The sequence below is a fragment of the Motacilla alba genome, chromosome 19 (assembly GCF_015832195.1).
Source record: "Motacilla alba alba isolate MOTALB_02 chromosome 19, Motacilla_alba_V1.0_pri, whole genome shotgun sequence".
Taxonomy (NCBI): Eukaryota; Metazoa; Chordata; class Aves; order Passeriformes; family Motacillidae; genus Motacilla; species Motacilla alba.
This window is the reverse complement of record NC_052034.1, coordinates 11,078,954-11,100,503: the sequence shown is the minus strand read 5'-3', so window position 1 is coordinate 11,100,503 and position 21,550 is coordinate 11,078,954. Positions and strand designations below refer to the sequence as shown.

Sequence of the window (21,550 nt, the reverse complement as noted above, 5' to 3'; positions counted from 1 at the left end):
CCCCAACCTCGGTTTCCCTCATTCCTCCCAGCCCCTGGCCCCCCTCCCAGTCCCGGCTTTCACGCCTTCCGGTGTCGCCCCACTCAGGTCGCGGCCCTTCCCGGCCGTGACCAAAGAGGCGCCGGGGCTGAAGAACCACGTGGTGTCTGTGGCACAGCAAGTCCTTTATTGCCGGGGGGAAGGGCGGGACAGCCGTCGTGCAGTCCCGGCTCCCCACACCGGTGCCCGTGGGACACCCCGGAGCCCCTGGAGCAGTCAGATGGAGGGCGTGCCAGCGCCGCCGGGGCGTCCCAGCGCTGCCACGGCCCGCGCCGCCTGCTCGGGGACACGGGCCGGGTCGCTGAGGATGGAGGTGGAGATGCTCAGCTGCCGCAGGGAGCTCAAGACGGCTGCGGGGATAGGGGACAGGGGGCTGGAAGACGTGACCCATCCTGGAGAAGACGGCGCTGCCCGGCCCTGCTCCAGCCCCCGGAATGGTGGGACTGGTCGCTTCCACAGCCCCAGCAGACGCGGTGGAAAGAAACCCACCCTGAAGGACTTTGGGGACGGCTGAGCCTGCCCTGCCAGGACACGGGGTAGGGGCACTTCCGGCTCAGCTGGGGCGTGTGTGTTACAGGAGCACGGGAAATCACTGAGCAGGAGTCCCAGGACATCCCACAGATCAGCCCTGCCATCCCCCAGGACACCCCTGTCCTTTTCCCCTCTGCCTTTCAAGGATGCTTTCCATGGACTGAGGAGTCCATGCCAACCCAACTTGCTCAGGGTGCCACAGCCAGGCACAGGGCCACCTACTTGGCCGAAGCGCTGGGAGAGAGCAGTGCTGGTCCAGCCAAGCGAAGGATGTTTGGGTGAGGCTCTCCATGCTGGCTGTGGACACCATGCCATTGAAAGACTCAAAGAGGGGCCGGATGATGACACTGAACTGGTGGGATCAGAGGAGTTAAGGACCAGCTTTGCTGTAACAATGGTCTCACTCCTCCCAGGTGTGGGCATCACCCTCCTATAGCAGCAGGACACACTTTCTTGTCTGGACATGGAGCAGAACTGCTGGGACAGCAGGACAGGCCATGGGGAACAGACCTGCTGACTGCCTTCCCAGCACAGCACCACACCTGGCACTAGCCCAAACTGCTGGGCTGATGGCATAAGTGTCACCTGGGTAGGCAGTGGGAGAGATGCAAAACCCCTGTCATGGCTGGGGTTGCCAGAAAAGGTTGCTGAGACACAAGACATATCCTCCAGAGCAGGTCAGGGAACCAGCTAGCAAAGTGCTCAGGGGCAAGGCAGGACACCAGTGTGACTCATAAGCTCCCCTATTGCTTCCAGCCTGCAGGGACCAGTCTGCAGATTTTGTGCAGGCAGTAATCCACAGAGATACCTCCACCACAAGCATGTCCTAGAGTGCATGTTGGCTTTACGATACCCCATGTCCTGAGGAAGGAGCTCCGCAGCCCTGCATCAGAAGTCACCTCTGCCTTGTCCAGATGCCCTGTGCTGGATGGGCCATGGACAGCAGTGCCTTTCATCGCTCTGCCACTTGGGATTTTTCACACACCTGACAGACTCTGCCAGTGAGTCCCAGTGTGTCTAATCCGTGCTCACAGAGGAGCAGATCCAGCCCTTTGCCCACAGGTTCCTTGGCCCTTGATCCTCTCCATCCCTGTGCTTCCAGGGTATGGCATGCAACCACGAAGACCAAGCCATCATGTCCACAACTTTGTGTCTGGACCTTTCCTAATCCATGGCTGCTGCCTCTCAGTTCCCCATGTCATCCCGAGCTATTCCCTCCATAAGCTTAGCTCTGCTTCCCTTCTCCCTGAGGACCATTTATCCAACTGTTTTTGATCCCTTGCAGCAGAATATCAGCATGTTCCCACCATGTGACTTTGGCTGGGAAACATCTCCCTGTGGTCCCCAAAGACTCCCAAGCTTGAGGGACCACAAAGACCCAGTAGCAGCAGATGAACCAGAGCACCTGGTGCCTAGTGGAGGGTGAGACGGAGCAGCAGGCATGGTCCCAAAGGATACAATCCAGAACTTCCAGTTCTGCAGTGTGGAGGAGCGAACATACTCGTCAAACATTCTGCGCATGTGGTCGAAGCGCTGCCGTGTGATGGGCACCCCTGTGGCTGGCAGCTGCTCCTGGCACAGGCTGTGGGGCACAACCAGTATTGTGGGGCCATGTTCGGGAGGCTGGGAGCTATGGAAGCTCAGCAGGAGTTGTCAGCCAATGTCCCCCTCCCAGGGCAGGTGTGGGACCTGGCTCTACTCTGTCCTGCCTCTTGAGCATCAGTCCTCCCACAGAGAGGGTTTGAGGAGGGACAGTCAGCTAGGAGGTGCTCCAGGGAGACCTGCCATGTCCTGCTGCTATCCTGGCACTGCTGCTTGCCCTGCCTGGCTACACCAAAGCAGGCAGTGCTCCCCCATCTCCCCAGCCACACCCCCCTTACTTGATGGAGCCATTGAGCTCCTCGATCTGCTCCCGCAGACGCTGTGCCTCATCCTGCAGAGCTGCCCGCTCCTGCTGCAGCTTGCAGATATACTCGGCTGTCTTCTGCAGGGTGGTGGCCTTGCTGACCTGGGGGGCCGTGGGGTGAGAGGGAAGGGAGCCCAGACCACCCTCGCACAGCCACACTGTGTGCCTGCTGTGTGCTCCAGCCTCCTGCACCATAGACTGGGGTGCAGGAGAGGAGCTCTGTGCTGTGGGTCACAGCAGGGATGCAATGTCTCTGGGTGATGTGCCGTGTCCCCCATGCCCAGGGCTGGCCCTGGGTGCTCACCTTGATGCTGGGCTGAGCACTCAGTGTGCTCACCAAGCTGTGCAGTGTGGTGAAGCCAAGCTTGATGTTGAAGCGTCTCTTCTGCTCAGCGGAGATGTGTGTGATGCGGCGGCTCTCCAGCTGCAGGTCAGTGCCATCAGGCACCTCCCAGCAGCGGGGACAGCCATGGGCCACCAGCCCCACTGGGAACAGGCTGGCCCAAAGCTTGAAGTGAGGGTGGATGGTGTCTTGGGGGGAGGAGGAAAGGGGGGTGCATATGAAGTTGGCAGCTCCTGCCATACCTTGGTGGACTCAGGCCTTCCTGTACGGGACATGGGCTGTTGCAGGGAGATGCTAGTGCCCTGCCTTGCAGTGGGTCCTGGGGAAGCCTGGCTGGGCTTGGGCCAGTCACTGCCTAAAAAAGGGAAGGTGCTGTTATGAAGAGAGGGATAGCAACAGCACTCATGACAAGGTGACATCTCAGCACCTGGGATGGGCACAGAGGGGCATCCCACAGTGCTGCCCCCACCCCAGGACAAGCCATCCCACTCAGCTGATGGGGATGCTCCACTTCAGCCTCCAAGCACACATTATCCCAAGTCCCTCTCATTTTGCAGCTGTACAGAAATGGGAACATCTGGGATTTGAGATTTTAAATTCCCAGCATATCTTGGGGTGGAAATTGCATGGAAAGAGTTGAGAGGGCAGCAAGGTTGTGGTGTGCAACACCAAACTGAACTAGGAACCACACCAGAGCCTGGTTTCCAGCAGCTGCGCTGGTTACTGTGGGTGAAAGCGGATGCTTCTTGCTCCAAAACCAAGCTCCGGGGTTTCAAAACCACAGTCCGACATTTTGCTCCATTTTTGTCTTTCCCTATTTCTGCTTTTGCTGCTGGAGAAAGAAGCAGGTGAAGGGGCACAGAAGGAACCCTCCATGCTCAGCGGGATAAATAGAAATAGCCAGGATTGTAGCCAAAATGAAAATTCCCACAGCGCTTGGTCCAAGCTCTCTGTAGGAGCCCCAGTGCCCTGTGGAGCTCCTTGGGGTGCTCCAGACTCACCACAAGCTGAAGTGGGGGACAGCTGCTCTGCCTTGGGGACTTGCAGGGGGCCCAGCTGTGTGCCCGCTGTGTGCAGCAACACTTGGGAAGAGCTGGAGCCAGGAGCCAGTCCTGGGCTCATCTGAGCCATTCTGGAGAGGAAGGTGGCAGGGACTTTGGGGACAGTGCTCTGCTGTTGGGAGAAGACAGAGGAAGGGGAGTTAGGGGGTATCAGCACCCCACGCTCACCAGGTTGCACCAGGATGTGCAGCCCCTGCCACCATCTGCAGGGGCAGCCACCGTGCCCCAGAAAAGGGGCCCTGCAAGTGGGATGTCTCTTACCTCTGCCTTAGTTGTTTTACAGGAGAAGAAACTCAGGCAACTCCTGCCATCCCAAGCCACCCAGCCATGTGCTCCTTCCTTCCTTCTGTTTCTGTCCAGCCCACACCAAAATGTGGAACCCCCAGAGCCCATCTCCACCCCTTCCCCAGTGGCCAGGAGAAGGCAATTCCCAACCTGGGGGGTTGTTGAGTGCTTACCGCAGAGACAGGGGTCGTAGGCATGAGTCCTGCACCTATTGAGCAAGGGGTATCCAGCACCAGGTCCTGCTTGGCTGGGGGGACACGGAGCAGATGGGTGCTGCTGTGTGGGGCTCTTGGGGCTGGGGTGACCTTCCCTGCCCCAGGAGACAGCTAGCCCCTCCCTGCACCAGAACTGCTGCAGCCCCTTCTCTGCTGGGTTGCCCCAGAGAACAGGGATGCACCTCTGGAGGAGGAGTCTGTTCTACTCACAGGGGAGTTCTCAGGAGCTTCGGGGATGCAGGGAGCCCTAGCCCCTCCTCAAGCAAGCAGAGGGCCATAACTGTGCCCAAGGGACTGTGCCATCACACCCACAGGCAGCATATCAGGCAGGACACCAGTGACCCCCCAGGCTGTTGTGCCAACAGAGCCATAGATACCAGACTAGGGACACAGGAACTTCCCAGCAGTGCCTGTTGCCAAGTCCTGGGGCTGGGCTGCATCTCCCTCTGAGGCCACTAAAGCCAGGGCTTCACCCCTGGGTTTGGAACTACCCCACTATGGGAACTGCTATGTGCCCTGCCCAGTATTCTCTGTGTTCCAACCCCAGGGAGAAATGGGGTCCCCACTCTGATCCCCACAACAGCATGCCCCCCACCTCACTCCTGTGTCCCCCCACAGCCCCCAAACCCTGTTACCTGTGGTCAGGAGCTGGCTCGGGCAGGGGTTGGGCTCGGGCAGATGGGACAGGGGGTGTCCTGGCAGCCTCCTTGCCTGGGTGCCACTGGGCTTCACCTTGGGCTGCCCACCCTTACCCTGGGGTGGCCCCTTGGTGGGAGTAAACCTGGGGTTGCCCAGCAGGGCAGGGGGCAGGAGCTGGGAGACAGCAGAGCTGGAGTACCCCTGGGGCCCCATGCCTGTGGCATAGCCCAGCCCTGGGACGTAGGGGGCAAAGCAAGGGCTTGAAAGAGGGGAGGAAGGGTGGGTGGGAAGCAAGGGGTCAGGTGAACTGCTGCAGGGGAACTTAGAGCGGGGGGCCGAGGTGGGGGAGAAGGGGGGTTCCAGGCTCAGCAGTGGTGCCCGGGGGGACGGGATGGCAGGGACATAATGGGGTGCTGGTGGCTCCAGGCTGAGGCACTTGCCAGGGAAGTCGTACTGCAGTGTGGGCTTGTGTCGGAGCTGGGGGCTGAGGCTGCTGGGTGCCACATCAGGAGTTTCAGGGGGCAGGGGGGCCAGGGGCAGCTCAGAGCCCAGGAAGGCGCTTTGGAGGCTGAGCTGGGAGGCACCACTGGGCTGCAGAAGACATGGCAGAGTCAGGGTGGGTGACTGGTACACCACCAGTAAGCCAAAGGCTGCAGGCTGGGATTCTACTCACCTGGAGGAGGGTGCCAGGTAGGAGTGGGGCCTCGGGACTCACAGGCAGACCCCGAGCACCCATCAGGGACCCCCCACTGCTGAACAGGGGCTCAGCCATGGGCGAGGAGCAGGATGGATCCTGGTAGCCTGGTTGTGTCTGAGATGGGGGTGGCCGGTGGCTGGTGAAGATTTCTGCAGAGCCAAGTAGAGACACAGTGACCGGCATAAGTGGATCTGCCCGGAGAGGAAGGGGGTGCCCTGGGGCCCATACCCTGCTACTGGCACTCTGCACATTTTGGGGCTAGGGCAGCTCCCGCACATTTTCACCCATGGCCAACAAGTTCTGTGCTGCCCACTCCACTGCTGCTGTGCGTGCAGCCTGTGGCTAACCACATCCCATGGCCTTCCTGAAGCCAAGCCGCGTGACCCTACCGCGACTCCCACTCCCTTCCTCTCTCCTTCCCACAACCCTGATCCTTCCGCAGGCCTAGACACCACGGCACAAAGGGTGGGCCCCACACTTTCGGCAGCTGTCTCACTGGGCACATCAGCCCAATGAATGCTTTGGCTCAGTTCCTGTGTCAATGCTGGTTCTGGCATTGCCACAGGGAGGGTTTTTCATGGAGAGGATGACTGTGGGACACAGATGGCACTGCTGGATGCTTCCCTGTAGGATGGAGTAGGAGGGTTCATTAGGTTTGCTGCCTAGCAGCCCCTGGCACAGGTGCAGTGCCTGAGCAGCCACTGGGGACAGGCACTTGCAACTCCTCTGGGAAGAACCCAGCTGTGCTCTCCAGCCCTTGGCTGGCACTGGCAGTGCCAGCTCCATGCCCTGCTGCTAGTTCTGCCCAGCTGGTGTATACAGCCATGCTCAGAGCACCATCTGTGGTCCAGACTCCAGCAGGTGGGGTGCCCTGGCTGGAACCCACAAAGGCCTAAGACCCTGCTGAATCTACACCAGAGGAGCAAACATGCCAGCACTGTGGGATGCCAGGGGACTGGGCATGGTGATTATTCCAGCATGCCATGTGCTGCCATCTGAGGGGAACACTGATGTGAGACAGGACAGAGCCACTGCTAAGATGTCCCAGTCAGCTCTCAGAGTGCCCTTTACCCCTGCCACAGCCATGATGAACCCCTGACAGCATGTCAGGGCCATCCCTGCCCCTCCAAAGGCCAGCACTTTGTGTGTGCCACAGTGCTGCCAGGCAGGAACTTGGCCTTCTTGGAATTCAGTCCAACCCCACATTGCCCCCACCTCAGCCATGCTCACACCAGGATGTCCCTGCCACCAGCACTGAAGCTCTGCAGGTATTTATAGGAATTTGTGGTATAGGAATTTGTGGTACCCAGCGTGCCAGATCCTATTGTGCCTCTTACCATGCCTGTCAGACCCTCCTGTGCCTCTCACTGTGCTACAGGGATGGAGGGTACCTGGCAGTCCCTGGGAGCTTTGTCCTCCCTTTCTCCCGCCCCTTCCTCACCCCATAGCTCTTGCCCATGCTCCTCCTCACTGTTGTATCACCCTGTTACAGTCGAGACAGTGCGGCATGGCCAGGGCACAGCCTGCTCAAGGGAGAAGAGCCTGCATGGTCAGCAAACCACACCTTTGGTATCCTGCTCAAACCTGGGGATGCTCTCCAATGTGACTGGGCCTTTCCAACCCAAAGACCCTTCAGCACTTGTCCCAGGCTTTGGGGAGAGCCCTGCAGTGCAGCAGGGCATTGCCAACCCATGGGACGACAGCCCAGCCCCAGTGCCCAGCACCAATCCTACCTGGAGCACAGTGCCAGCAGGGCACAGGGCTGGACTGCTCCCTCGCCTCTGCCATCAGGACTTGTCCATCTGTCTCACACCGCACTCCAGCACCCGCTGCAGACACGAGATGCTTCCTCATTTGGGGATTGGTTTGCAGGCACTGACTGACAGGCACTGAGCTCTGCCACACCACCCCACACTATGACAGCCCTGTGACCCCATGGTGCCTACCCCACATGCCTGCCCTGTGTAGCTCTGCATGAGGCTGCTGGGTGATCCTTGCTCCAAAGTTGCCTGCTCTGCTGAAAAAGTGACCTTTTGGGACATAATTGGGTTGGCTGGCATGCAGCACTCCAATCTTCTCTCCCCACTCTCCCCACCGTCCCAGGGGTGCATGGCACACACAGTGCTCAGATGTAACACCTTATCACTCAGGGAGCTGCTTCATCCAGGACAAAACTCCCATGAACAGGTCTCCAAGCACCCCATGGGATGCCTCTTTGTTCCAGGACACACTAGCCTGGCAGATCAGGAGCCACAACTAGACTGGGGACCCTCCCCAGCCCCAGCAGTGTCCCTGGGCTGAGGCACTGGACATAGTCAGAGCAGGAAGGGATGTTTCCTTGTAATGTTGTGGTCTGCAGTTTAAGACCCATCCCATTGCCAAGAAGCACCCTGAAGCAAAAGGCCTTTTCCAAGGAAAAAAGCCCACCTAACTGATATATTGGTTCAGAAAGGAACCACCATGCTCCTGCCATCTCCTGCTGAGCTTGAGGCCATGCTGGGCCCTCAGAGAGGTGCTGGAGCTGCTGCTGTGACACCATACAGGACCTCTCAGGATAAGGAACATTTACCAAGTGTCAATTTGACCCACTTGGAGCTGTCACACCTTCTAGGAACTGATGCCCACTTGGGGCACCAGGGGACAGAAGGTGAAGCACCAGCCATGGCAACAGACCCTCTTCCTAGCATGCCTCACTCTGATGGGATTTCTGGTTGGAATGAGTTGAGAGGGTGTTGGCAGAAGTCTTTCCACCTCATCCATCCCAAGAGCATCCATCCCAAGGGCACCCATGCTACCACCTGCCCTGGCACATAGAGTGCCCAGTCTGCTCCCTGCCAGCATCTGGTCTTGCAACACCCTACAGCCATATGGCGCAAGTACCCTTTTTTCCTCCTCCTGCAGGAAGTGGAGACAGGCCATGGAGCTCCAGGCTGATCACACATGGGTCTGGAGATGCTAGTGCTGTCCAAGGCCACTAGCTATAGCTGGGTAGCCAGCAGGCTCCCACCCTGCACAATGTGCACAGGCTACCAGCTCTGGCATGTTAGAGGGCAAAGATGGTCCCCAACAGTGCCTTGCCCTGGCATTTGGGGACACTGCTGCGACCAGGACATGTCTCAGCTGACTGCATGGACATTCACAGCTCAGAGCCTGCATGGCAGCATGGGGCAGTTTGCCACTGCCCACTTGGTGGTGTTCCCACAGCTGGAAACCAGGGCCAGATTTGTCTTTGGGCAGCCTGGCAGGGACAGTGACTTGTTCCCAGGGGATGTAGCACAGCCCTGTGCAGGGTCCCAGCTCCAAGCCAACCAACCTAGCTGGCTGGGCAGTGGGGTGAGGAGGGGACTCAGCAGAACCTACTCTCTAGAGTTTTCCTCTCCCTCTGGGGGACAAGTGTCCTTCCTCTACCTGCAGCCAAAATGAGGGCCTTTAGCACTCCTGGAAATAACCTCTTTTTGTACAAATCCCCTCCCACACCTCCTGGCCAAGCCCTTCCTGACCTTCTGTGGCTCTTTCCAGGGGCAGGCAGGCACAGCAAGGCTCTGCCTTCAGCCCCTGCCCATCCATGCTGCTTTTCCCATGCCATTAGATGTCCGGTACTTTCTGCCTGTCTCAGCAATTCGCACTACTGCCAGGCCAAACCTGTGACCCCCCCATTTTAGGCAGTCACGGTGTGCAGGGCTGGGTGGGATATGGTACTGCATACAGGATGCCTCTTACCTGATATGTCCATGTCATCCAGGCTGGGCTGCAGGGGTGCCAAATCCGGCTGTATCATGTCAGCATTCCCAACATACGCTGGAAGAGGGCAGAGCTGGAACATCAAAGCCCAGCTACTGCATCCCCAAGACCCACCTTGAGGGCTGCTCCCACCACTGCCCTGACACCTACCTGGCTTCCACACTTCTGTGTCACCCCAGAATCACCCTGTATCACTGCATCCTGCCCTGGGCAGGGAGATAAGTGCCTCCCCTGAGGAGAGTCAGGGCCATCCCATCCCATCTCACCACTGTCCATCAGCACCTCTAAGGCTTCATCCAGTTCCCAGGAACCCCAGTGAAAGGCTGATTCTTGGCACAGGACCTGGCTGGAGCTGCAGATGCCTGAGGGACATGGCCATATAGGGACAGCAAAGAGTGGCCATGGAAGCAGGACCTGCCCTGGGGGCTGGGGCAAAGTCCTTCATGGTGCTGGTGGTCCCTGGGGAGCTCAGCCCTCAGCATGCTGGTGCATAGGGAACCACAGGAGAAGGGGATGATCCCACCCTGCCCTAACACTCCTCAAGCATCCTCTCCCCTGGTAGCTCCTGTTTGGGCAGAACAGGAACATCCCTTCCCCCTGCCCCATCAGGGCAGATGCCAGGGGACCCTGCCTGCCCAAAAGGACATGGCTGGCAGCTCTCAGGGGCTAAGCCAAGACACAACATCTGGATTCCTCCTCTACATCCTGCTGAAATATGGTCTGCAGCACCTACCATCTTCAGGGAGCGCCTGGTGGGTGCTGGGCATCTGTGTCATGGTGAAGAGGGTGTCAGAAATGTCTGAGAGGAAGGTGTCCAAATCGAAATGCTGCCTGCTGCCATGCTCCTCCTCCTCATCCCCAAGCAGCATGGGCACTACGTTGCAGAAGAGCTGGTTGCACCATTTCTCCGTTGGCCTCCAGACATCCTCGTCCTACGTAAGGTAGAGCAAAGGAGCCAAGTGGACGCCTTTCATGGGTGGGGTCCATGTCTGGCTCCCTGGCTGTTCCCCCAGCAGCTCCCGTGCTCCCTGCAGTGTTTGCTCCCTCCAAACCTTAACACCTGGCACATTGCTACTTCCAGAGGGTGAATCCAGCATCCCAGATGATAAGCATTGCATTCCAATGGGCTTATCATGCCCTCGAGCTTTTCTTTGCCCTTCTGCCCAGTGCAGGGGTCCAAACTGTGCTCCCCTTTCTCCCTCTTCCCACCCTTTCTCAGCAGACTCACCCGCTTTGGACTGGAGATCCCTCCCTCCCGTGTGGATTTTCGGAGCTGGAAGGAGAAGACAGCCTAGGTCATCCCCCAGGCAAGGAGAGCTCAGGGGGCCAGCCAGCATCTGCCCCCCCATGCTGGCAAAAGCCTATCATGTCCCGCCCTGTCAGCCATGACCAGGGAGCCATGTTCCATCCATCACACTGTTCCATCCCACTGCTGGCACTGCCACAGGATGCAGAGCAGCACGGGCAGAGCCACTCACCCGCTTCTTATAGTAGATCCTCCATTTGTGGTACTCCCTCATCACCACCTCAATGCGGCGTTTCCAGTAGTTGCCCTCCAGCACGACAGCCTGGGGGGGCAGGACAGGGGATCATGGCTGAGCTCTCTGGCCCCAGCACCCCACAGCCAGGGCTGCTTTCCTTGTGCCATATCAGGAACACCTTTTCTAGCAAATCTATGAAAAGCAACGTGTCCCCAGATCCCCACTGTGCCACACAGACCTTGGCACTGCCCCAGAGAGCTGCAAGGGACCCTGCCCTACCTCTGGTTTTCGGTGCTCATCAGCCTCCATGCCCTCCAGAGGGGTGATGAAGCCACACACCGGGTTTTTCCTCCGTTCCACATCTGCACAGGGGAGAATACAGCTGGCTGTATCCATGCCCCATCCCTATCTCTGCACCTGTACACAGTCATTCCAGTGCCAGTACCATCCCACTGGCACAGCCTGGCATCTGGCAGACAGAGTGGGGTCTGGCACCCATACTCACATTGGATGTACCATGCTCTCCAGATCACATTGTTGAGTCGAATTTTATCCCAGCAAAGCAGCCGCAGCCCCTTGAAATTCTTCCACTTCGGAGATACTAGCTTCCCACTGAAACACCAAGCAAAGCGGAGGCTGAGGGGCACCACCTTGAAAGATGTCCAGGGGCCACCAGCCTAGTGGCAGGTCAGGAGCAGGTACAGCTGCATGACTCTGCTGCAGGTGCTTTGCCAGGCACTTGTGGGAGCACCCACTGGAGCATTCCAAGCTCCTGCACACCCTGAGAGCAGCACAGACCTAAACCCTGAGCTTCACACACACACAGAAAGCTTCTCAAACCCCTGGATTAAAGCACAGCCCATTGAGGCATTGATTCCTTGATGTTTGAACCCCAGCTTCGAGGTGGGATCCTGCTGCCCCTGACCAAGCCAACTGTGTCCTGGCCCTGGGGGACAGGAAGGTTAAGTTTCCTGCCCAGGTAAGATGTGTGGTAACATGTATGTAGGGCCTCTTGCCTCATCACAGTGTTTGGGCAGGTAATTCTGACCCGGCCTTTAACACCAGGCAAGGCTTGAAAATGCTGCCTTCACCTGGGGCAGTCAAGGACAGCCCTTGTGGAGGGTCTGGGAAGGCAGGACAACACTGGAGGATGTTCAGGGACACTTGCCTGTACTCCAAGACAGACACATAGTGATACCAGCTCTGCCCTCAGTCAGAGCTGCCCTGGCCTCTCTCCACACCAATCCCTGCAAACCTCCCCACCCCCCCCCACCCCCCCCCACCCAGCCCGAGCTGAGCTCCCTGCTTCCCATTTCCTGGTTCCCAGAGGCAGCTGTGTTTGTTCTGCAGCTCAGCGTGGTGGTGGTGGTGGTGGTGGTGGTGGTGGTGGTGATGTCCCTGATGGGACCTGCAGTGCAGGAAGCCTCATTTCACTCCTCGTTTTGTTTCCATCCAGCCATGTACAGCCACTGAGGAGGTCCTGAGGGCCCTGCTGCCCCAGGAGCTCTGTGGGGGAGGCCAGGGTCCCTCTGCCTTACTTTGGGATCCATGTCACATCTCCAGCTCTCCCAACAACATGGCGTGGCCTTGGGGCAATGCCAGTGCTCACAGGGTCCATTTGAGAGCTGGCTGCAGGCTGCATGGCATTCCTGCCTGGGAAGCAATATCCCTCTCCAGCAGACAGTTTGCACCCTAAATATCTTGGTGCTGCTTTGACTCCCGCTTTTCTTGGTACATGTGTGGAGCAGGAAAGGTGGAAGCTGAGTTGGTGTCAGGGTGCTGTATCACCTGTTCTCAGCCCCTACAGGTGTCACGGCCATGTCCCCAGGGAGGTGCTGGGAAAGAGAGTGGTGCATGAAGCCTCTGACTTGTTCATTAAAACTGGTGAAACCTCTAAGTGTTCTCAGATAATGCTTTTGGTGGGTTCTGTTTTGACCTGCCTTGAAATCTGCCTCTGACAGAGGGAGAAGACTGGGGACCCCTACAATTCCAGAGCCTGATGCAGAGATGTGTCTAGGAGCAGGTGCAGGAGTAGATGGGGATGGTCTCCCAAGGGAGACCCAGCCTGATACACGGCCCCAGGGGCTGGAGAAGGAACTCCAGCCTGCAGAGAGTTAAGGCTGACACTGACCACTCTGCTATCACCAGGATTTTGAACTTTCCCCAGGCACACATGGCAAACAGCAAGATGGTGCCAAGTGGAGGAGCCAATCGAAGGGACAGGATTCCTGGGCACATGGCCAGATCATGCTGGTCAAGGCCATGTTCCTCACTCACAGCCAGCTGAAAAGAGCAGCCTGAGCCTGTGGGACACACCTTGGCCTCGTGTGAGGCCAGTGGGCCACGGCTAAGAGTTGCTGTGGGGCCTGTAGGCAGCAGATGCCTTTGAGCTTTACCACCAAATGCCTTTTTTCCCCCTTCATGATCCTTTCAGTTTTGGGGTTCAACAGGCTGATCTTTGCTCCCTGCTATGCCTTGAAAAGGGCCCCACCCTTCCCTGCAATTATCTCCTCTGGGGAGATGGATGCAAACTTCACATTGAACCATGGGAAGGTTATAGGGTGCCCCAAACAGGTCGGGGGTCCTGCTGCCCTACACTATCAGAAGGAGGGGGACACAGATCCTGCCACTGGCTACAGGGTGTTTGTAAGATAGGGTGAGGTGGCAACAGAGCTCAGCCTGGGTCCAACACTGGTATGGGTCCAGAAGTACCTTGTTTGGTCTGTGACTCATTTACCCATACAGCAGTTTCAGGTGTTGCAGTCCCTGATTTCATGTCAACATGGGTACTTTCCTCTTCATCAGCAGCAAGAGGAGCTGCTGTATGAAGAGAGGAGTGATCTGGAGAGATGCAGGGCTGCACCAGCAAACCAGCCCAGCCCCTCTGCACAATCCTTGAACAGGATCAATCTCAAAACCTTGGGGAATGACAGAAGAAAAAAGTGCAACTCACTGCCAGGAAGGATAGCAGAGTCCCAGTGCAGCATGGGTTTAGCCCAAGCACGAGCCTTTCCCACTCATCAGACCCCCCAGAAGGGAGGTCTTCTGCAAGAAAAAGTAGGGTTGAATGATGAACTCCAGTGAGTGCATTCCTGGAGTCTCTGCCTGGTGTTCACTACCCCTGTATGAGCATTTAAGGCACTGTGAATTAGAGAATCAATAGCAGCAATTCCACTTCTCCCAGGGGAGACACAGGCTGACAAGAGGATGAATTAGTAGGGAATTGGCACACAAGAGACCTTGTTTTAAATCACAAGAGAGGCTGAGTGTATACTCCAAGAAACTTCCCAGCCTGATGTCCCTGCTTGTCAAATCTCCTCGCTGGAGCACAAGACAGATGTTGCCAGGTAAGACCACAAGTGACTGCAGTTCACATCTCCCAATCTGCCCCCAGTTTTCCTTCCTTCAGGAGGATGTTCCCCAGGTCAGTGATTCCCAACAGTAAGTCACAAGTGGGGGTGTGAACCCAGCCACGACATTGTGCAGGCCACAATGTGGTGATGGAGAGGATGAGCCTTCTCGTGCTAAGGGCAAAATGCCAGCAGTTCCTGAAGGAGCTCAGCTCCACCCTCAGCTTTTTGGGTAATGAGATGCAGCCAGGTGTGCTGTAGGGAGAAACAACATTCTAGGGAAGGATTCAAGGAGTCCAGGATGTTGCAGGAGAAGGAGTGGGAAAGGATCATTAAACAGGAAGCTGCTCTAAATGTCCTGGAATATAGGTAAAAAGGAACTGCCTCATCCTAGCCTTAGGAGGAAGAGCTCAGAGAGGGAATTTGCCTCTCTGGGGGATCTGAGGAAACAAATTACTGTGGGAAGCAAACCTTGTTGTGGAGAGAGCATTTCTTCACCAGTGAGAGGTGATGCACAGTCCTGCCTGTGGAAAGAAGATAAATCATATCCCCAGAATGATTGCTTAGGCTGAGACAGGACTGCTATGTCTGTGAAATGCAGGGGAGGAATGCTGGAGAGGGGAAGAATTCCAGGTGTAACCGTTAAAAAATATTTAGGGAAAGTTTAGTGAGTTACCTTTGAAATGGTGTGAGCCCAGACAGCAAAGAATGGGTGGCTGCAGCAGTCACAGCTCACAAGGGGACAGGATAGTTTTCCCCTCTGCTCCACACTGCTATGGCCAAGTCTGGACATTGTGTCCAATGGAGAGAGAAGGAGGTTCATAAACTGGAGTGATTCTGGAGAAGGATATCAAGGTCGTTGGGGACACATATGTGACAGAAGAGGACTGTCAGGGATGGGTTTGTTCAGCCTAAAGAAGATGAAGAGAGAATTACTGCCATCAGCTGCCCCAAAGAGGAGACAGAGCCAGACAGCTCTCAAACATGCACTGAGAAAGGCCAAGGGGAAACAGACATAATAATTGGAAGGTAAAGTCCAAACTAGAGCCATGGACAGCAATTCCCTGTGGGAGAGGGGCAGCCCTGAGCAGGCTGGACAGGTGGGGGTCACATCCTAGGGCTCCATCTGTCAAAGTGATGGCCCTGAGCAACCTGACCTGGCTTTGGATCTAGCCCTGCCCTGCATGAGGGTTGCATGAGGAACTCCACAGGTGCCTCCCAGGTGACAGCTTACAAGTGGTTTCTCCTTGGTGAGGAAGTTAGTCTGAGCTTAACTGTGGGTGCTCTCCTGAGGGCTAGAGGATATTGGGCTGGTGACCCGAGCTGGGGCTGTGCTGCCTCTGGGAACCTGGCTGGGAGGGGAGATGTGAAATGGCAGGTGATGCAGAGAAATATCAAATCAGACAACACTAAATATAGAAACACACCAAAACCACTTAGCTCCATTTTCCCACCCTGATACCTTTCTCCAGCTGCTACCTACAAGTGTGTCAAAAATGTATTAGCAAAAGAAAGGCAAAGTGAGCTGGGGTTGTCCAGCCTGGAGAAGAGAAGGCTCTGGGGAGACCTTAGAGCCCCCCCAATGCTTAAAGAAGAAACAAGAGAGCTGGAGAGGGATTTTGGTCAAGGGCCTAGAGTGACAGGACAAGGGGGAATGATTTCACAGTGTCAGAGGACAGGGCTAGATGAGATATTGGAAAGAAATTCTTCCCTGTGAGGGTGGTGAGGTCCCAGCACAGGTTGCCCAGAGAAGCTGTGGCTGTTCCCATCCCTGGAAGGGCCTAAGGCCAAGCTGGACATGGCTTAGGTGAGTGTCCCATTACATAGGAGCCAATATCTGCACTGCCATGCTCAGTGCAGGAAGTAAATGAACCACTGGGAGTCCAGGGAATAAGGAGAACTGGAGCAATGGAACCCTGACTGCAGTGGAATGGCCAGCCCCCAGTCACACACAGTACTCCAACTGTCAAAGCCCTTGTACCCTGTCTGTTTCCACTCTGCCTGGGAGCACCAGAGTCCAGGGGCACACTGAAGCTGCCTTGCACCTCATGAGTCTACAGTTTGAGCACCCTGGTGTGACAGTGTCTGTTTCTCCAGCCTCAAAGCTGCAGGGCTCAGGTATGGAAAGAATGGGGCTGGGAGAGGAAAAGACAGCGAGGCCACCAGTGTCTCTATGACCCCTGTTTGTGGCACTCAGGGGTGACCTGCCCAACCAGGAAGCATGATCCTCACCTGGCTCACCCCATGCTGAGGTACCCTGTGCTCCCAGAGAGCACTGCCTTCCCCAGCCCCTTGGAGCAGAGGTGTGCTGTGCTGGCTGCTGGCAAACTGGGATGATCCCATCCACCACCTGGATATGGGATGGGTCAGAGGTACACAGCTATGTGGGAACTGGTACCCTTGGAGTGCTGTCTCTGTGCCCAGCATACCCAAGGATGTCCCGGCAGTGACCACATTCCCTATAGCATCAAGCATTCAAGGACTCCAAGGCAAACTTGAGAGCTCAGCCACTGGATGAGATCCTGGATGAGGTAATGGACACCTCTTCAAGGCTGCTTTGCTGAGGTTTTGCTCTCACATGGTAGAACATCATCATCTAGGTTTTCACATTTGGACATTTTGGGAGAGCTATACAAACAGTTTGGCACTGACTCCAGCAGAGCAAGTCATGCTGATGCCATGCTGCAGAGAACTCGAAACCTTGGGGCTTGGCAAAGGAAGGGAGCTGCCTCCAAGAATGTGGACTGTGGCCATCGAAGGCATGTTTCAGTCTGTCCTGTTGTCACCAAAGAGCTGTCACTGGGCTTTGGCAATTTGTATAGCAGGGGAACAATGCAGGCACCCATCTGATTTTTCAGGAGAGAAGGAGGAAAGCTTTCAGGAGACCTTGGACAAAACCTGTGCAGCCATCCAGTCCCAAGTGCTACTGCATGTCATGGAATAACCTCAGGACATGGGGACAGAGTAAAGGATGGAAGGCAGGACTCCTGCTCTGGGCTGAATTGCCAAAGAACTGAGTGTTAGCTGTCCACAGGGTCACTGCTGCTCTACAGAGTGTGCTAGGTCTGGCCATGGAGGAAATACAGCTGGGCACAGTGACACTAGATCTCATGGAAAAATGGAGGAGAGTCTCAAGCTACACGTGGAAGCTTCTTACCTGGGTCCACAGCCAGCAACCCGGCATCAGCTCTTTTTTCCCTGAAACTTTCCAGGATGGCAATTTCTGAGCATATGACACATCACAGCCCATGGAGAAGAGGAGGACGAGGTCAGATAGAAACAAATTCCTGGCTGGGGAATGGGGCTCAGCTAGCCTCCTTCCTTCAGCTAGCTGGGGGTCCGTAAGACACGCACAAGGGCTCTGGGACTCACCTGTACTCCAGGCTCATGCACTCAAAGAGCCGGGTGAGGGTCGGGTCAATACTCCGGGGATCAGCCAGCTCAGGCTCAGCACGGTGGTGCCGTCGCCGGGGCAGTGAGTCGCTGTGCGGGCACGACACCATGAAGTGGCCACTGTGGATGACCTGGGAGTAGTTCTGTGTCACAGCACTGGGTCCTGTGCCACCCACAGCTGCGTCCTCTGAGTCAGAGTCAGAGTCGGAGACGGGGCAAGGCCCAACCGGAGGCTCCAGGAAAGGTCCCAGCAGTCCCACCTGAGTTCCTGCCATTCCTGCTGCCTACTGGGGAACCCTTATGGATCTGACCCAGCACTGCGGTCTGTGTCCCAGTTGAGCCGAAGCCCTACAGACACTGCGTTGGCATTGAGCACATGCTGGACTCCCAAGTACAGAACACTGGCACCACGCCTCCTCCTAGGCACCTCCTCCACCCAGCCCACGCCACCGTCTGTTCCTTGCTCCAGGGTTCAGCGGTTGGTTCCCCAGGGCGCATTCACTGCCAGCCCTATTTATAGTGCTGGTGGCTGATCCCGCCCATGGCAGACCATCCGCAGGACACATCCAATGGCCGCCAAGCACCAGAGCTTCAGCTCCATGCCACCATCCTGCTCTAGCAGTGTCCTGACAACCCCAGCTTTTACATCTCCCACACACCAGGGGAGGAGCACTGTGGGTCCCCTGTCCCCCCCCTTGCTGTGGCCAAGGGTTGGCTGGCAGTCGGCTCTGTTTACCTGGAGTTAATCACTGATCCTGGGTGCTGGTGGAGTGAGGTGCAAGCAGTATTTACCTAGTGCCTCTGCTTTAATGGATCTCCCTGCACTTTCAAGGGAACAAATACAGATTAAGGGACACAAACAGGTAGAATTATAGCAACGGGCACTCAGCTCAGCACAATGCAAGTCAAGGCACTGAGCCAAGTGCCGAGCTGAGAAACAGCCCCAGGAAAGCCTGCTCCAAGCTGTGATCCAGCAGGAGAGGGGATAAAACAACAAATGTGAGAGAGAACAGATATGAGTTTGGGTATGGTAGGATTTAGACACCTTGTCATGTAGTCCTTAAAATCAAAGAATCATGATATCCTAGAATGATTTGTGTTGGAAAGGACCTTAAAACTCACCTCATTCCATTCCCTTCTACTAGACCAGGGACACCTTCCACAAGAACAAGTTGCTCAAAGCCCTGTCCAACCTGGTCCGGAGTACTTCCAGGGATGAGGCAGCCACAGCTTTTCTGGGCAACTTGTGCTCAGACCTCACCACCCTCACAGGAAATAATTTTTTCCTAATATCCACTCTAAATCCACCCTGGATTACCTTCACCTCTGAGGTTTCCTGAGAGAGGTGGGCAGGCAGGGCTTGATGCACCAACTCCTGCTCCATGACAGTGGATCTTGGATAAATACAGGATGTGAAATGTGCCATCCCAGCCAGACCTGTGTTGCGAGCATCTGCTCACTGACCTGAGCCACAGAAGGAAACAGCACATATAATTTCAGACTTAAAACACTTCTTTTCTCTCTAGTTTCTGGCAACTTCTTTCTCAGCCCCACATCCTGGAAGGAGTACACATGTGTGGAAAGCACTCAGGCAGAGATCTTAGGTACCTCCGATGGAGATACAGTATAAATGGGTGGGATAAACTCAGATAGATGGCTACAAACATTGAAACCCTAATCCAGTTTTTAGATGGAACTGAATACTTTCCATACCACCCAGGTGAGTCCAAGAAGGGTCAGCAGCTATCCAGGGTATTTTCCAGAGCTGGAAGAAGAATATGCACAAAAAGCTGGTTTGGACAGCTTCTACACTGATTGGTGCAAACCTTCTTTTCAGACCATTTCTTCACTTAAGAACAATGTCTTCATTTTCTAGCCAGATTTCTGTGGGTCTGCAGCTTTGTTTCCCCCTCTGTGATCCATTACAACCACCTCAGCCTGTCCCAAGCTGCCTGTCAAGATGTTGAAGAGAGAAGTAATTTTAAAAGTACTGTCTGTATATATTTTAAAGTAGTAATGGGCATATGAGTGACTTGGGAAGCTAAGAATCAGGCAAGGCACAAAGAAACAAACATGTTTTGTTTGTTTCAGAGATTTGTTGTATCTTTTGTATCAAACAGAGATACAGAGGCTTTCTGGACACATTCCACTCACGCTGTGCAAAAGAGACTTCCCAGGATTTTGACCAAAACCATTTGCCATCTGTTCACCAATCCCAGGCAGACTTCAGTCCTCTGCAATAACATCTGTTTGAGGGAAACAGAGAAGTACATCAGTGATGCTTTTATGAACATCACAACTCCCTCATTCCTGGTCCAGCAGATCTCATGTTGCAGAGAAGGGAAATCCCACAGGCAAAGGGCATCCAGCCTGGTGGAGGGGGTGACACATCCTTAGTCTACCAGGGAACAAAGCAGGAGTCCCACACAGGGGCTGGTAGGCTGCAGAGCTGAGGAATTTTCTAAAAGGCTGCTTGGATCCTAAAATGTGTGATGCCATTGGAAACGAGAGTCAGTGTTGATAAGGGTAAAGTGAAGCACATCCCTAGCTACACTGGGGTACTCTAGATTAATGCTAGTCAAGAGCTAAAGGTAACTGTAAGCAGTTCCCTGAAAACATCAGCTGAAGGTTCATGAGTAATTAAAAAGTAAAAAAGGCTCCAGATATTGCAAGGAAAATATTGCTTGCCCCCGTATAAAGCAACCTTACAAGTGTGTGTGGCTTTGGTGCCTGGCTCAGAAAAGATGGAGAAACACTGGAAAAGGTCACAGAGATGAAGAAAATGGGTGGTCAGAAGTGGGAATGGCATCCTTGCAAGAAAAGGGGACTGTTAGGAAAGAGGTGAATGAGGTGACAGGCACTGACAGTGTAGACATGGATGCAGTAGGAACAGGGAATGGTTAGTGGTGGTTATTCAGCACTTTTCAGAGCTGGAGGTTGGAGTGGATGATCTCCAGAGGTCCCTTTGAACCCTGACTATTCTGTGATTCTGTGTTTCTGGGGGCACAAGGCAAAAGAAGGGCTGGCATGTTCATCTCAGGATGTTGTGAAACCAAAAGTCCAATCAGGAATTTGATAAACTGATGGAGGACTGGAACCATTAAAATTCTTTGTGTGTCCAAAACAGAGCTGACTGATGGGAACTCAGAGCTCGTAGCAACCTGGTCTAGTGGAAGGTGTCCCTGCCCATGGCAGAGGGATGGAACCAGATGAGCTTTAAGATCCCAAACCATTCTGTGAGTCCATGATTTGATATCTATGCAATGAGGTTCTTGGTGATTTTTTTCCTTGGATGGCCTTTCTTACATTCTCTGTGTGAACAGCTAGTCCTGACAGCATCTTAACACTCCATGCAGCAGCAGGACAGAGTAAGGAACATAGAAAAGAAAATTGCAGCCTGCAGCTAGACTCCTCGTTGAATATTTCTGGGCTCTCCTTGTCTGCCAGACTTCCTTCCCACAGGAGGCTGCCTGGCAAACCCTGGGCAAGAGCACCCTCTGGGGACCAGCAGAAATGTAATGGTGATATTACATTTCTCAAATCCCTTCTTTTCACACTGACATTGCATTTTAATTGGGTTTCATGATGGTGATGCATGCCAGGTTGTTTGCCCAGAAAGCGGAGAGGGCTGGCTCACTACACCCCATCTCTGTTACTGTGGGACAAGCTGAACCTCACTGGAGAGAGCAAGAGAGGCCTGAGGACACACAGCAATCTTGGAGCTTTTAGGAAAAGTGAGGTGTCACTTCAAAAATTCATGGAATGGTTTGGGTTGGAAGGGACCTTAAACATATTTCATTCCAACTTTACTGCCATGGCCAGGAACACCTTCCACTAGACCAGGTTGCTCCAAGCCCAGTTCAAACTGG

At 55.2% G+C, this 21,550-nt stretch overlaps 1 protein-coding gene across 10 annotated transcripts; it reads right to left on the bottom strand.

Annotated features, from left to right (window-relative positions):
• Positions 1 to 154: 154 nt before the first annotated feature.
• MLXIPL (MLX interacting protein like) lies at positions 155 to 18,279 on the bottom strand. 10 transcript variants are annotated; one of them, XM_038158384.1, is made up of 19 exons: positions 17,942 to 18,279; positions 17,661 to 17,812; positions 11,444 to 11,550; positions 11,218 to 11,300; positions 10,936 to 11,025; positions 10,686 to 10,730; positions 10,191 to 10,389; positions 9,437 to 9,514; positions 7,450 to 7,545; positions 5,693 to 5,865; positions 5,016 to 5,610; positions 4,339 to 4,412; positions 3,821 to 3,992; positions 3,062 to 3,174; positions 2,781 to 2,984; positions 2,451 to 2,578; positions 2,029 to 2,152; positions 793 to 922; positions 155 to 389 (listed from the first exon to the last, which is right to left on the bottom strand). In XM_038158384.1, the coding sequence occupies exons 1-19, from the start codon at positions 17,954 to 17,956 to the stop codon at positions 256 to 258; spliced, it is 2,712 nt and encodes a 903-aa protein (XP_038014312.1). In that variant the 5' UTR covers positions 17,957 to 18,279; the 3' UTR covers positions 155 to 255. The 10 variants fall into 10 exon arrangements, with proteins under 10 accessions (XP_038014312.1, XP_038014305.1, XP_038014309.1 ...); XM_038158377.1 differs by having other exon boundaries at positions 17,661 to 18,279; XM_038158381.1 differs by having other exon boundaries at positions 2,781 to 2,900; positions 17,661 to 18,279.
• Between the last annotated feature and the right edge of the window lie 3,271 nt (positions 18,280 to 21,550).

Coding starts and splice junctions, on each gene's coding strand:
- MLXIPL (XM_038158377.1), bottom strand. CDS start 17,956: ATGGCAGGAACTCAGGTGGGACTGCTGGGACCTTTCCTGGAGCCTCCG. Junction 10,390..10,685: donor GGATCTCCAGTCCAAAGCGG/GTGAGTCTGCTG, acceptor TACCTTACGTAG/GACGAGGATGTCTGGAGGCC. Junction 5,866..7,449: donor CTGCTGGCACTGTGCTCCAG/GTAGGATTGGTG, acceptor TTGGCTCTGCAG/AAATCTTCACCAGCCACCGG.